The 14,242-nt window shown below is 59.7% G+C and overlaps 3 protein-coding genes across 5 annotated transcripts; all 3 read right to left on the bottom strand.

The window, feature by feature from the left end:
- Positions 1 to 1,889: 1,889 nt before the first annotated feature.
- On the bottom strand, positions 1,890 to 4,674 carry LOC138915723 (apolipoprotein C-I-like). 2 transcript variants are annotated; one of them, XM_070223009.1, is made up of 4 exons: positions 4,044 to 4,674; positions 3,885 to 3,958; positions 3,276 to 3,426; positions 1,890 to 2,172 (listed from the first exon to the last, which is right to left on the bottom strand). In XM_070223009.1, exons 2-4 carry the CDS (start codon positions 3,940 to 3,942, stop codon positions 2,076 to 2,078), a joined length of 306 nt encoding a protein of 101 aa, XP_070079110.1. In that variant the 5' UTR covers positions 3,943 to 3,958; positions 4,044 to 4,674; the 3' UTR covers positions 1,890 to 2,075. The 2 variants fall into 2 exon arrangements, with proteins under 2 accessions (XP_070079110.1, XP_070079109.1); XM_070223008.1 differs by having other exon boundaries at positions 4,200 to 4,417.
- Positions 4,675 to 6,855: 2,181 nt separating this feature from the next.
- Positions 6,856 to 11,597, bottom strand: APOE (apolipoprotein E). Of its 2 annotated transcripts, none has more exons than XM_005614763.4 (4): positions 9,584 to 11,597; positions 8,781 to 8,846; positions 8,106 to 8,289; positions 6,856 to 7,702 (listed from the first exon to the last, which is right to left on the bottom strand). In XM_005614763.4, the coding sequence occupies exons 2-4, from the start codon at positions 8,821 to 8,823 to the stop codon at positions 6,997 to 6,999; spliced, it is 933 nt and encodes a 310-aa protein (XP_005614820.3). In that variant the 5' UTR covers positions 8,824 to 8,846; positions 9,584 to 11,597; the 3' UTR covers positions 6,856 to 6,996. The 2 variants fall into 2 exon arrangements, with proteins under 2 accessions (XP_005614820.3, XP_023505644.1); XM_023649876.2 differs by having other exon boundaries at positions 9,512 to 9,674.
- Positions 11,598 to 11,624: 27 nt separating this feature from the next.
- LOC138915724 (mitochondrial import receptor subunit TOM40 homolog) lies at positions 11,625 to 13,303 on the bottom strand. Its single transcript, XM_070223010.1, has 3 exons — positions 13,006 to 13,303; positions 12,798 to 12,874; positions 11,625 to 12,701 (listed from the first exon to the last, which is right to left on the bottom strand). Exons 1-3 carry the CDS (start codon positions 13,028 to 13,030, stop codon positions 12,546 to 12,548), a joined length of 258 nt encoding a protein of 85 aa, XP_070079111.1. The 5' UTR covers positions 13,031 to 13,303; the 3' UTR covers positions 11,625 to 12,545.
- Positions 13,304 to 14,242: the final 939 nt, after the last annotated feature.

Here is a 14,242-nt window from a genome sequence, read left to right as displayed (position 1 = left end):
ACAACAGTCCTGGTCCTGTCCTTCTGGGGCTGACTTTCCAGTGGGGGAGACAGACCTGTCCCCAGGCAGTGATGACCGAGGGTGGGCAGGGCTGGGATGGAGGTGCTTGACCCAGCCTGGAGGTCAAGGAGGGGCCATCAAAGCTGAGACTTGGAGGGTAGGCGTTGGGTCTGTCTCTAGCTCATGTCCAGCCCTTGTCCTCGCCCAGATCCCTTTTCCTCATCCATTGACAGTGTGATAAACATCTCCTGTGTGCATGGGCATTAATCAATCCAGTGCCTTCTCTTGAGCAGCCCAGCCAGGGAAGAGCAGAGCACAGCGATAGTCCCAGGCTGGGGTCCACTGTGGTTCTCCACTTCTGGCCTGTGTGACCTTGCACAAGTCATTTTGTTACTGTGCGAGGTTTGTTTTTGCCTGCTGCCAAGAAAGCCAAACACAGAGATGACGAGATTGCAGCAGATAGAGGGTTAAATCACAAGGCAGTCATGAGAGGAAGCCAGAGCATGACTCCAAATCTGCTTTCTCGAAAATGGGGATTCAGGGATCTTTATGGGATGGCGGGGCAGGGTGGTCTGAAATGAGGAGATGGATGATTGGAGGTGAGGAGAGGTGACATAATTGATGATATGCACAAGCGTCCTCACACTTCATGTCTCTTCATAGGACACAGGTTCACAAAACGGTGGTGTCAGCCTGATCTGAGGGTGGAGGTTTTATCCTCTTGACTTCTAAATGTCACCTATCAGACACCTGCATGGGTCCAGTTGATGAGCTGGTGGTCTAAACCAGCCTGAAGTGGACATGGAGTTCTCATTCCAGAAAAATAGCTCACAGACCCATTACCATGGTGACCCAGGCTCCAGGGACACGTTACCTATAGGAACCTGGTGGGAGTCAGACAGCCTTTTGCCTAAACAGCACAGTTAACAATGGGTGGGGGAACAACCAAAGCTGTGATCAGTAATTGCAAAAAGAAAAAACTTTACTTCCTAGCTGCTTCATCATCAATGGCTAACTGTTTTCCGGTTTCAATCCCCCTGTTCCTTGGTCATTCCCCAATCTTGAGGGATTCGGGGTGACGACCCATCTAGATCCTTCCTGGTGAATTGGGGCATAGGTCTGGGTTAGAGGAATGAAACTGTTAACACTCATTTGGAAATATTCTCTTGTTCCTGGCTTCAGGTTGACATTTTGCATTATTAGAATTTTGTACCTTACTTGACAGCTTTGGAACAACATCTCAAGGCCCATTTTATAATCAAGTATCAGATAAGAAGCATAAGAAGTATAGACAACCCAAATTTCAACAGTCCCTGAAAAATAGACCTAATCCCAGTGGGGCTTCCTTCTGATCTCCACTGGGACAGACATCTGGTCTTATTTCCCATAGTCTTCTGTTCCACTGGATATGGGTCAGAGACTGAAGCAATGCACCATACCCTGATCCTACAGTTGTCATTGACGATGTCTATCAGCACAGACTGTCTGCCTAGGGGCCATCACATTCCTAAGGAACTCAAAGGAACAAAGTTATCAACTTACAGCAGCCGGGAGGGGCCATCAAATCTACAGAGCACGTGTGGGATAGTTAATCAGAGGTCATGCAAAGTTACAACATGGTTTCTTTTCTACCATATGGCTGCCTTTATGTCAACCTTGTGTCAAGCCCCTATCAATTTCACCTGTCTGAGCCTCAGTGCCCCCAAGGCATTTACAGGGCCAGCTCCCAAGGTTCTCGTGAGGATCCTTTTCAGATCGTGAAGTTCCCAAAGTCCTCAGTGCAGACCACGGAGAGATGCTCCACACATGAATCTTGGCCTCTCTTCCCCAAAGGCACAACCCCCACCCTGTCCCATGGTCCCTGCCCCACAGCAAAGACGCACTCAGAATTCTCTACAGGATTTTTATTGCAGTTGGGGGGTGGAGGGGACATGGGATGTCCTGTGGGAAGTCTTCGACACAGAGGCTGGGCATGTGGGAAGTTTCAGAGCCTTTGCCTGGGTCTCTGTCTGGGGCACAGCCCTGGAGGAGAGGGGCGGATCCTGCTTGGGTGGGGGCGTGGCGGGTGGATGCAGCTAGGGTTGGGGGGTAAGAGGGGCAGCCTCCTTGTGCGGAGAGGGAACACGATCTACTGTATCTGGAATATCTTTCATTGTATTTGATGCCATTTTCCTGTAGAGAGAGAAGGGGAGAGGTCACTGTGTTTTGCCCCAATCCCGCCCCTACCCTGACTCCCTGGTCTCTCTTCCCCCAAGAAGATTCGGAGTTGACAAGAACTGGGTGGTCCCACTTCTGTGCCTGTTTCCCAGAGGGACCAGAGCTTCTTGAAGTCAGAACGCTTCATGCTGGCCTGGCTCTCAAGGCCTGTCCTCTCTGCCCCCACGCCCACTCTGGCCCTCACTGTCCCCTGTTCCCTGTTGATTCAAGGGCACTTTCCAGCTGCCTGCCCTTTGCTCAGGCTGTTCCCTTGTCCTACAATGCCACCCTCTCCTTGACTATGTGCACATCTTCCTGCCTCAGGGCCTCTGCACTCCCCGTCCACAGGGAACATTCTCCCCACATTCCTAGCCCCTGCTGCATTTTCCTTCATTCAGATCTCAATTGAAAGTGTCACTCTTCAGAGCAGACCCAGTCACCCTGTCTACAAGAGCCCCTCCCCATCCCTGCTTGTTCTCAACACCCTGTTTATCGTCTTCTCAGTGCTGCGCTCCCTCTGGGCTCCTCTCCTGGAACTCCCTGGTTCATGGGCTGTTCCCCTCCCCCTCCCTCCCCCAAATGGCAGCTCCCCGTGGGCTGAGACTTCGTCTTGCTCATCAATCCCGTTCCCCACATGGACCAGGTCCAGGCCCTGAGCCGATGCTCAATGAATATTCATTCAGGAACGAATGCATTCCTAACTCCTCAGACAGAGCCACTGTGGGCGAAACACCCTGGAGCGTCCACACTGTGCCAGGCCCCATGCGGTCCTCCAGGTCCTTATCCTCAGAAGCCCCCATGGCACAGACGGAGAAACTGCGGCTCCTGATGTCACAGGAGGAGTGGGTCTGCCCCAGTCTGAGGGCCCAGGTCTGTGCAGCCACAGCTTGGGCCTGTCCCCACCACCCAGGGCCATCTCCACATGATCCTGGATAGAATCAGGAACCTGTCCCCCAAGTCTGAGCACCCAGAGAGCCAGCTGTGTGACCGCAGGGACCTTGTCACCCTCCCCAGCATCAGTTTTCCCAATCTGTTCATCCATGCACTCAGCCCACCCGGGCCCCGGGAAGGGGACTTACCAGGTCGCTGAAGCTCCGTTCTTCTTGTTGATGTCGTCGATGATGTGTTTCACGATCTCCTCCCCCAGGTGCTTTCCAACCTTCTTCACCTCCCTCCAGATGATGTCGACAACGCCGTCCGGCTGTAGGTCCGCCTGGGCCAGGGCTCGGCCTGTCCAGGAGACGGGGAGGGTGCAAACATTTCAGTATTGGGAGGCCTCCCGATGAGCGTCAGGGATGGGAAAGGAGGTCCAGGAACGGGATTCTTGGGGCTCACGGTGTTAAAATGGGGGGGAGGTAGTGGGCCCCCAGGTGCGTCTCAAGCTGCTAGGAATTGCTTTCTCTCCCTGGACACACCCTGCCCACGCTACCACGCTGTAAGAGCAAGACAACCAATCCTGGAGGGGTGGGGGTCAATACGTCATCAGTTGCTGGGGCTCCAGAGAGCAGATTTCCCACTTGCTGGACCCAGCTGGTGGGATGTGGTGGGGTGATGAGTGGACGACAGGGGAACCTGGGCACATAAGGGGCCCCGGAGCTCTCCAGGGTCCTCTGAGCCTGGACCCCATGCCCGGGGCCAGCTTCGCATTTCCAAATCTCAAACTCCCAGGGTCTCCTCTCCCCTTTTACCTTCACACACCATCCACAGAGCCACCAACAGGACCGGGAGCGACAGAGCAAGCCTCATGGCTGGTGAGGGGGCTCTGAAGGCAGAAGCGGGGATGGGGTGATCAGTGACACCCCATATCCCTCCCCCAGGTCCCTCCCGGGAAGTCAGTGAGCACCTACCTGGACCAGAGAGGGACAGGACAGGTGAGCTCCCAGCTGGACCAGTGAGGGCCAGGTGAGATGAGGGAGCCTGGCCTGGCCTGGGCCTTTATAGGGCTGGGGAGGGGTGGGGCAGGTCTCCCCTCCTTCCCCCTGGGCCTCCCTGTGTCCTCTCACCTTTCCATTTGGGCCCCTTGCTGATGGAGGCAGGTCAGGTGGGGCGCAGGCACGACCCTTTGGCCCGAAGCCTCTGGCTGTCCGTTGCCAGCATCTCGAAATCTCCCTGACTATGGGGCCCTCCACCTGCTCCAGCCCTTCCCCCACAGGGGGCAGTCTCCACCTCCCCTCCTGATGCACACCCTGCTCCCAGCCTCAGGGCCTCTCCCTCTCCCTCTGGGTAGCTCAGGGACTCAGTTCACACTGGACCCTGGCCCTCTTCCATCCCGCCCATTCTTCCCAAGCCTCTTCAGCCCAAACAGCTCCCGCTCCACGTCTCTGGGGTCATGCCGTTGCCCCACACTCCTACCCCTGGCTGGCCCCCTCCAATCTCACTCTCAGACTCGCCCTTCACGCCCCACAACTTGCATCTGGAGCTCCCAGGCCTGGCTACCTGCTCTCTGGGTCTGAACTTTAAGGCCCCCTCTCTCCCTTTTGGGGAGGAGTCTTTTCAGCCTGTCTGAACAGCAAAGCCCACGCTGCAAGGCTCCCAGTGTGGGCCCCACCATCCATGCCCCAGGCCCCCTCTTCTGGTGCTCCCCCCTCCTCAAGTCTTCAGGACCCATAAACAGTCTGTCTGCTGTTCTTCACACTCTCAGGCCCCTTCTAGCAACAGCCCCTCTCCCCATCTCCCCTCTCTCCACCACATCTGTCTCTCGGGGCTGGATCCAGGGCTACCCCCCTCTTCTCGGCCGCCTTTGACCCCCAGTGATCCCTGGCAGCTGGGAGAAGGGTGGCCCAGGATCCAGACTCTAGCTTGGCTGACCTTGTTTCCCCACCACCACGTGTCAGTCTGGAGATGAGAGGAGATGGTTTGAAAGGGACACACAGATACTACCCTGGCAGCATTGCAACACCCCTCTAGCCACCTCAGCACTTCCGGTCCCTGTCAGCCACATTGCTGCCTTCCCAGACATCCGCCTCCCTGGTGAGCCCAGCAGTCCCCAGACACGCACCCAAAGTCTGCTCCCCTCCCTGTCTTGACCCAAAAGAAGAGGAAACAAGTTGACTTTTCCAGTCTCATCCGCATCCCAGCTATAGGGGTTTCCGTTCACAGATGGGGAAACTGAGGCCCAGCCAAGATCATTCAGTGGCTCAGTGAATGGTTAGGTGGGTGGAGGCATCTTAGTCCCTCCCCTTCCCAGACCTCTGGCTGTCTCTCTGCATCCATGCCGGGGTCAGCCTCCGCCCCACAGCACCCCTGTCAGCCTGTGTCTCTCGAAGCTCCGTCCCCAGCCCCTGTTCCACATCTTGATCTGACTGGGGCTGAGGTGAGGCGGGACAGCTCTCTCTGCTCGGATATCTTCCTATGTGAGGATTCAGAATTCAGCCCTCCAACTAACAGACGTGCCAGGCAGCCCCTCTCTCCCTTACACCTGGGGAAACCGGCTCAGAGGAGTGTCCCCAGCTCCAGGGCACACTGTGATCAGTGGAATGCTGAGCTGGGGCCAGGCCCTGGCCTCTGAGCCCACTGACCCTTTCCCTGCTCACTGGGCTCTGGGTGAGTCAGGTGGGAGAGGGGAGCCGCCTCCACAGAGGCACCCAAGGCAGGGCCAGGGAAAGCCCTCGTGGTGCAGAGTGTGCAGGAGTGAAAGCAGGCACGGGGACAAGGAGAATGCAGGTTGGCCTGCAGGACACGAGTGCCAGCCTGGCCCGTCGCCTGTGGTGGGAACCCTGCTCCCCTCCTCTGAGCACTGAGGGCGTGGGAGAGGAGAGGCGGTGGATCCCAGCTCCAGCCCTGGCTTCTCTGAGCGTCAGCTCCCAGCTCCATCTCTGAGCCCTGAGATCCAGGGGCGGGGCTGACCCTCCTAGGGTGGGCCTCTCCTTCTCCCTGCAGCCTGGACCCCACACCCACTGGTCTTGTTTGGCTAGACAAGAGGTCCACAACCCAGCTGGAGGAGGGAAAGAACGAGAATGAGGGCAGAGGACAGAGAGGAGCAGCTCAGAGGGAAGGGACTTGCTAACCCAGAGGGAGGGAGAAAGGCCAACTGGTGGAGAAGACGAGCCCGGATTAGGGAGGGTGGTGGGCGGGAAAAAGAAACAGGCAGGGTGGGGGGGCAAGAGAACCCGGAGGAGGGAGAGAGAACAGAGAGAGGTGGAAGGAAACACAATCCAGAAAAATGAAGCCTCTTGGGGACAGCAGAACAGAGACTGAGGCCATGAGATGGAAGGAACAGAATCAGCTAAGACAACAAGGAGAATGGGATCAGGAAAAACACAATGATGGCTTCACCATGACAGTGGTCTCTGGTCTTTGAGTCACAACAACTCTGTGAGGCATTTATTATGAAGCTGGGCCCACTGAGGCTGGGGGAGTTCGCTTTCCTGCCCAGGCAAGTCAGAGGCGACTGCAGGATAGAAGCCAGGGCTGGATTTGTTCCAGAACCTGGGTCTTGGAGACCAAAGGGAAAAAGAAGCAGAGAAGAGACAGTGGGCCGTAGCAAGCAGAGGGAGCGGAAAAACGGAAGACTCAGAAGGGGACAGAAGGACGCAGACACTGCAGATCAGAAGAGCCATAAGGGAGAGGGGACAGGACCCAGAACTGGGTGGCCAGGGTGGGGCGGGAAAGAGAAGCTGAGCTGGAGCTGTGAGAAATGGCACACGGACGCCCAGCAGCTGCTGTGAAGTTCGAGGCATCTTTATTCATCTAGGGCCCAGCAGGAGGACAGCCAAGGCAGGGACGGCCCCTCCCGCAGGCTGGGTGGGGGACAGGAGGCATGGAGTGGGACCGGGGCCCCCCAGGCAGTGGCCAGGGCGCTCAGTGCTTCTCCCTCGGCTCGGTGGTGGGGCCGGTGCCCACAGCCGACTGCACCTTCTCCACCAGCTCCGCCCACTTCTGCTGCATGTCCTGCACCAGGGGCTCAAACCAGCTCTTGAGGCGGGCGTGGAAGGCCTCGGCCTGCAGGCGCATCTGGGCGGCCTGCTCCTCCACCTTGGCCCGCACCTCCTGCACCTGCTCCCGCACCTCGTCCAGCCGGTCCCCCGCCCCGGCGCCCACCTTCTCCAGCCGCCCGCGCAGCCGCTCGCCCCAGGCCTCGGCGCGCTCCTGCAGCGGCCTGCTGACCAGGGAGCGCGCGGTGGCCGCCTGCGCCACCAGCGGCCCCAGGCGCTCGCGGAGGGTGTTCACGCTGCGCTCGGCACCCTCCTGGACGCCGGCGCGGTACACGGCCAGGCGCTTCTGCAGGTCCTCGGCGTCCCGGAGCAGCCGCTTGCGTAGCTTGCGCAGGTGGGAGCTGAGGCGGCCCAGCAGCTCGTCTGTGCTCTGGCCCACCATGGCCTGCACCTCGCTGCGGTACTGCGCCAGGCGGCCGCGCACGTCCTCCATGTCCGCCCCCAGGCGCGCCTGGGCCGCCTGCAGCTCCTTGGATAGCCGGGCCTGAGTGTCCTGGGCCATGGGGCCCAGCTGCTCCTCTAGCTCCGCCTTGTAGGCCTTAACCTCCTTCATGGTGTCCTCCATCAGCACCCTGGGGGCCGAGAGGTGGGAGCGTGTGCGCGGAGAGAGGGAGAAAGACGGGGAGGGCAGGCTGGGGACAGAGAGACCCCAAAGAGGGACAGAAGGGAGGGGAGGAGAGACCAAGAGAAGGAGAGAGACGGACAGAAGCTGAGATGAGAGGGGTGAGGCAGACTGAGGTCCATGAGGGAGGGAGACAGAGAGGAAGACGCCAGAGACGAGAAGAGCGTAGAAAAAGAGAAAGGCAAGGACAGGAGCTCGAACTTGGGAAAGGAAGCAAGAAATGAAGAGAGGGCCCCTAAGAGTTGGTGACAGGGACAGAAAGAAACCCAGACCAGTGGAGGCTGAGAGTCCAGAAGGAATTGCCTAGCAGGAGGGTCAGGGGCGGGGCGGGCGGGGGGGGGGGGGGCACTCACGTCAGTTCCTGGGTGACCTGGGGGCTCAGCAGCTCCTCCTGCACCTGGTCAGACAGCGTCTGCACCCAGCGCAGGTAATCCCAGAAGCGGCTGAGGGCCTGCTCCCAGGGCTGGCTGGCCTGGCCCCCGGCCCACTCGTTCCCCAGCTGCACCTCGGCGTCCGGCTCCACGTCGGCCTGGCATCCTGCGGGGAGCAAGTTCCCAGTGATCGGGGCTCTCTGCCCGCTGCAGGCGGACAGTGCCTGGCACACAGTAGGCTCTCCACTAATGCTTGTGCGCTTCTTCAGCGCCCCGGTGGGCAGGGAGCGGGCGGAGGGACCCCTAGCCTGTTTAATCGCTTGATATGCATTTATTGAGTCTGTCTGTGCTCCATGTAGGGCCGTGCTTGGGTGACGGGGCATAAAAATCACCCCAGCGGACCCTAGGGCTCACTCCCTGCCTGACAACAATGCATTAGAAACCGTGATGACTCCCATTTGAAGGATGGGGAAACTGAGGCCCCAAGAGAGGAAAACAGCGGCTCAGAGTCTGTGAACGTCAGGAGAGGCCTCAGACCTGGGTCTGCCCCAAGGGGGAGACAAACCAGCAGAAGAGGGGCCCCAGGGACGGAAGAGGGGCAGGGAGGCCAGGGGAGGGGGGAGGGGCAGGGAACTTGAGTACCCCCCTTCCCCATACCTGCCAGGAGCGTGACCACCAACGCCGCCCACAGAGCCTTCATTTTTCCGCCTGCGATTGGTCAATCTGGGGGAGGGAGACCCTGTCAATCAACAGCCAGCCAGGACTCTTCCCACCCGGAGCCCCGCCCCACCCGGTCCCGGCCTTCAAAGCGCGGCCCTCGCCCCAGATGGGCATCACCTTAATCCAATCACAAACATTTACCGAGGCCCCTCCCTTGTCTATTTACCTCCCTCCAGTCTTCTCCTATCTCCCCATCCCTGGCTCGCCCACCGGCCGCCCAAATTCCATCCCCCTCTCCCAGGGTTCAAATTCCATTCATCCTGCTCCGAGCTGCCCGGTGAGCCCCAGCTGGGCTTCCTAAATTCCAGCCGTGCATTCCACCTCCCACCTTCCCATTCGAAGCTCCAACTTCCATCTAAGTGCCATCTTCCCCATATTAGCTCATTTAATCCTCATTTAAAAGTTTGCCTTCAGTTGATGCTCCAGCTGCCCCGCCGCCACCCCTGCGCCTCCAATTAATGGAGATCTGAGGCCGATGGGGGCACCCAGCAGGGGCTCAGGAAACGACAGTGACAATTCGTGGGCTCTTGCTATGGCTCATCTGGGTCTTCCTACAGGTCCAGCTGCTCCCCCACCCCACCTTCCAGCTAAAGCAGGATGCCCCGGGGACCCACCCCTCCCGTAGGTCCAGTCCCTCCCGCTTCTGTCCCGACCCACAGGACGGTCACCTCCTCTTCCCCCAAGCCCGTCCCCCGCAGAAGCCCTAAGCTGGTCTCTGTGCCCCCAGCTCTGCTTCTCACCGGTCCTGGGAAAGCGCGTCCTTCGCGTCCGCTGGAGCTGAATAGACCTCAGGGATCCAGGCTGTCCTCTTAAAGGGCTCCCCCCTGCCCCGCCTACTCCTGCAGAGCTAGGCCCAGCCGGGCCAGCCCCCAGTCACGAGGTGGGCTGTTCCCCCTTTAACTCAGCAGGGCCGGGGAAGGAGGTGGGGCTCGGAGGCCCCGAGACCCCCACCCCCACCCCGCCACCAGTCAAAGGAGGTGACATCTCACCCAGTAACTCAGGCGCCCTGCTCTATTCTGGGGGGCTGGGCATGGGAGGCAAGGAGCGGCCAGCTGCCCAGAGCCCCTATTTCCCCTGCCCTGCTCTTTTCCTGTGCATGAATAACATTTGGGAAGGGGACCGGGGGGCCTGAAATCCTGGGTCAGAGGAAGGAGAGGGCTGGGGGCTTGGATTCCTGGGGTGTCAGAGAGCAGGGGGCTGGAGGCCCAGACAGAGACGAGACAGGAGGGGCAGGGACAGCGAAAAGCATCTGCCAAAAGCGTGGGCTTCAGAAGTGCAAGCTGGGCTTTGATCCCAGCTCCTGCTTTGGCTGTGACCTTGGGCACAAGGAAGGGCCTCTCTGAGCCCCTTTTGCCACTTGTGAAATGAAAAGCCAGCACTTCTCCCTAACACCAGCTTGTGGATTCCGGGAGCCCCACAGACTGTATCCTCCTCAGGGCTCTGAGCATTCCTGTTGCCCAGTCAGGACAGTAGATTCTGGAACCACACGGTCCAGGCCTGAATCTGGGCTGCCAGCTGTGTGACCTTGGGCGAATAACCCAGGCTCTCTGAACATCCAGTTTCTTGGTCCACAAAACTGGGAACTAGCTGTACAGACACCGTTGTTCGGTGATGCAACAAGCTACTACCGTACCCCGGAAGTACTGGGGACAGTCTCCGGCCCACGGTGGGTCCCATATTAGAGCTGACTGCTCTGACGGGCCACACAGAGCACTCAAACACTGTCACCTTCCCAGCAGCCCTGTGACATGAATCCTAGCTCTTTCAAGACGACAAAGCCGAGGTTCACAGTTGAGGTGGGCTGTGAAGCCACATGGGGACAACCGGAGGAGGTGGGATTTGTCCTGGTCCCTCCAGAGTGTGGGAACCTCGGAGCCACGGGGTCAGGGGAGGCCGAATGCCTGGTCCCAAAAGGGGTCCCGGTGCCAGCCTGGCCCAGGCTGTCAGCTTTGGCCTCACAAGCTGCTGGCAGAGCAGGTGCAGCAGCCTCTCTTGGTGGGGGAGGGTCATCTCTGTCCAGCCGCCTCCCTCCCTGACCATGTGTGTATGTGTTTGCGTGGGGCAGACGGGGTTTCCGGTCCTGTCTGCAGGGTCAGGGGTGTCGGTTTCTCTGAGCCCCAGGTGGCAAAGGGACAGCTCCTCATCCTCCAGCTTCAGAGGCCTGAGACACAGGGCACCCCGCCCCCACCCCTCTCCCCACCTGAGTCAGACCCCAGCCGGGCCCCCGAGGCCCAGGAGTGCTGGAGCCCAGGCCCTTCTCCCCCTCAGACACAGCCACTGATTCTGAAGCCTGTCCAGGTACTTCAGTTCTTCCGGAAGCTTCTGATAGCTCTGACCTTCCCATCATGAAGAGGTGCTCACACCCCATCATGCCCTGCTCCTTTAGGAAGCTGGGAAGACCTCGGAGTCCCAGCTCAGTGTCCCCAGCCCTGCATTCAGAGACAGCGTCATCTGTGTCCACAGCTGGCAGGGACAAAGTCCTCTGCAGCCACTCTGGCAGGACTAGCTGGGGCGAGTGACCCAAGACCCTGCCCTCCTGCTGAGGGAAGGCCTGTGATGCCCCCCGAAGGCAAAGTCCCAGGCTGTGTGATCCTGGGCCAGGCCCTTCCCCTCTCTGAGCGGGGTCCAGGCAGCAGCCAGGCTTGAGAACCCCGTGGTTGGTGTCGTTCTTCTGCGCTGACCCTGCCGCGCCCCCTACCGGCCGCTGTGGGAACGTCGGCCAGATGGAAAGGGCCCAGGAGGCGGCAGACACAGCTGGAAAAGCAAGGCCTCCCACTTAGCTTGGTTTTTTATGTATATTTTTTGTTTTTTTGTTTTTTTTCTGTAAAATGTCTGGGTTCTTCCATAACTTATAAACATGATTTCTACCGGGGGTGGGGGAGGGAAGGCGGGCGGGCGGAGTGACCGGGGCTGGCAGCTCCTCTCCTTGCTGCCCCCTGGGGCCGGGCCCAGGGCCCTTGGGGGACGGGGACACCCCAACACCTCCCTGAGGTCTGTTGCCCCTCTGCCCCTGGTGCCCAGAACCCCATGTCCTCGACTCTGGAGCCCCTTCCGGGACCCCAGCCCCCTGGGCACACGGCCCCTGCTGCTCCCAATGCTGGAGCCAGTTCCAGAGTCCCCCTCAGCTGCTGGGGTGGTGGTTGTGGGCATCAGAATTGGCCACACCAAAATGTGTCACTTTGGTTAAGGACAAGGGACTGAAAGGAACTTTGACCTTCCCCCTAATTGCCTAAAAGAATTTAAGATAGAAGTTCTGTCCCCAGGACAGGCCGTCACCACAGATAACTCTGGGCATCTGTAGGCTGGGAGGGTCCTTGTTAAGCCCGTTCTTATCTCAGTTCTACTTCCCAAACATTTGCTTTTCCATTTCCATGTGAGTTGCCTTCCTGCCCTTTGAGGCCCCAAATCACTATCCCCAGTGTCCTCCTTTGTCTTTAGCTGAAGATGGTGTTTAAGGTGATGGCTTCAGCCATTTAGGCAAGTTCCTCCATTTTCCTGGGCTTCTCCCAGGTACACATGTTATAAAGCTTTGTGTGATTTTCTCCTGTTATTCTGGGAGGGGCTGCTGGTGGGGCAGGAGGGGTGAGGTGGGGGCAAAGCTCGGGGCCCATCACCCACCTTCTAAAAAGCGTCCCAGGGTCCACAGGACCCCCACAGTCCCAGCCCGCCGCCCTCTACTGTCCCCTGTGGCCCGCACCCCACTCAGAGCTGAGTCCCCTCTCGCCCGCTGTCCGCAATGGGACTGAGGCCTGTACCTTTGAAGAGCAGGTGGGCCTTGGGCAGGTCCAGCTGGTACCCGAAGGAGACACTCGTGTCCTGCATCCTCGTGCTGGCCTCAAACTCCACGCCTACCTGCAGCTGGAGGGCCAGGCGGCAGAGTCAGCTTCCTAGCTGCACGCCCGGGGACACCAGCCCCGGGACGTGTGTCCTCTTGGCCCGGCCGGACTAGCTCACCTGGTCACTGGCTTTGTGGTAGTACGTGGCATGCATGCCTGCTTGGCCCAGCGTGATGGTCGCCAACCAGTTGTTCACTGTGAGGGAGCAGGGTGGGGGTGGGAGCAGGTCACCAAGGGACGTGGGCCTTTGGGAACCGGGATTCCCCTCCTCCCTCAGACCCAGGGGTCCTGCCCCAGCCCTGACTCGGGCCCCGGCCCCGGCTCACATGTGTATTTCCCAGCTAGAGACATGACGGTGCCCTCCTCCCCGGGCCGCCGGTGGTAGACCAGCTCTCCACCCAGACCCAGACACGGCGTGATGCTCTGCAGGTAGTGCGCCACGAGGACCCTTGCGGGCGGGAGGGCGGGACGTTCCTGGGCCGGGTGGTTTCTGTCCAGCAGACCCCTGCTCCCAGCAGCCGTCCGGGCTCACCCCTGCTGCAGGCTTGGGGCTGCCCTCTGGCAGGACTCCCTATGTTGACGTCTCTGTCTGGTCCTCTGCCCCTGGGCAGGAGGGATGACCCTGAGGCCCCGAGCGTGTTTGCTAACCTGTGACTGTCCCCCACGGGCCTGAAGGTCTGGAGCCCAAGGGCCGAGGCAGACAGAGACAGTCTGAGAGGTCATGACCCAGCAAGAAAGAGGAAGCCCCAAGGAAAAGGGACCACAAAGACACGCAGGACACGGAGGGCACAGAGGTGGGGGAGAGAGAGGGACAAGGAGGGCTGTGGGACAGGACGCACCGAGATGCTTCCCAGATCAAGAAACCAGATCCCAGTTCCCACCCGGCCCAGGGAGCAGGGCAGGAAGGAGGGGACAGGATCGGGGGCTCACGTTTGCAGGCACACCGGGGTGGGGGCTGACTCAGGGCCCAAGGGAGGTCGAGGGTTCACAGCCTCGGCCCTGGTGGTGTCCTCTGGGGAGGCGGGGGTCAGGGTGGCCTGGGGCTGCCCCCTCTGGGCTCACGCGGGCCCCTGTGAGCGCTTCTTCCCCCAAAGAGGAGACGGGACAATTCGACACGCCCACCAGTTGTTAAGCCAGCAGCACCCCTCTGGCCAGGCTCGTCCACTCATTCAACTGAGGGGAAACTGAGGCCCAGAGACGAAAAAGGAACTGTCCAGAGGCAGAGACACAGGGACTAAATTCATAGTCTCTGTCCTCCCAGCTCTGGGTCCTCCCAGCACAGCCACAAGGCCCCGGGCGGCTGGTCCCGGCTTCCAGATAGAACCGCTTCCTCCTCCCTGAACACACCGGCTGTTCTCTGCGGGCTGCAGGAGCAGAGCTCTCTCTCTCCCCCTCTCTCTCTGCCATCAGGCCCGCACACACTGTCCCTGTGCCCCGGGGACCTTCCCTCTGCTCAGTCTGCCCAACTCAATATTTGCCCCTGTGTATTTCCTGGATTTGGGTCCTTCTCTGCAGCACGACCCTGGTCAGAGCCACCACCACCACGGGACACTGCAGTCCCCA

The sequence above is a fragment of the Equus caballus genome, chromosome 10 (assembly GCF_041296265.1).
Source record: "Equus caballus isolate H_3958 breed thoroughbred chromosome 10, TB-T2T, whole genome shotgun sequence".
In the NCBI taxonomy this organism is placed as follows: Eukaryota; Metazoa; Chordata; class Mammalia; order Perissodactyla; family Equidae; genus Equus; species Equus caballus.
The sequence above is the reverse complement of the archived record's forward strand: the minus strand, read 5'-3'. Positions and strand labels throughout refer to the sequence as shown.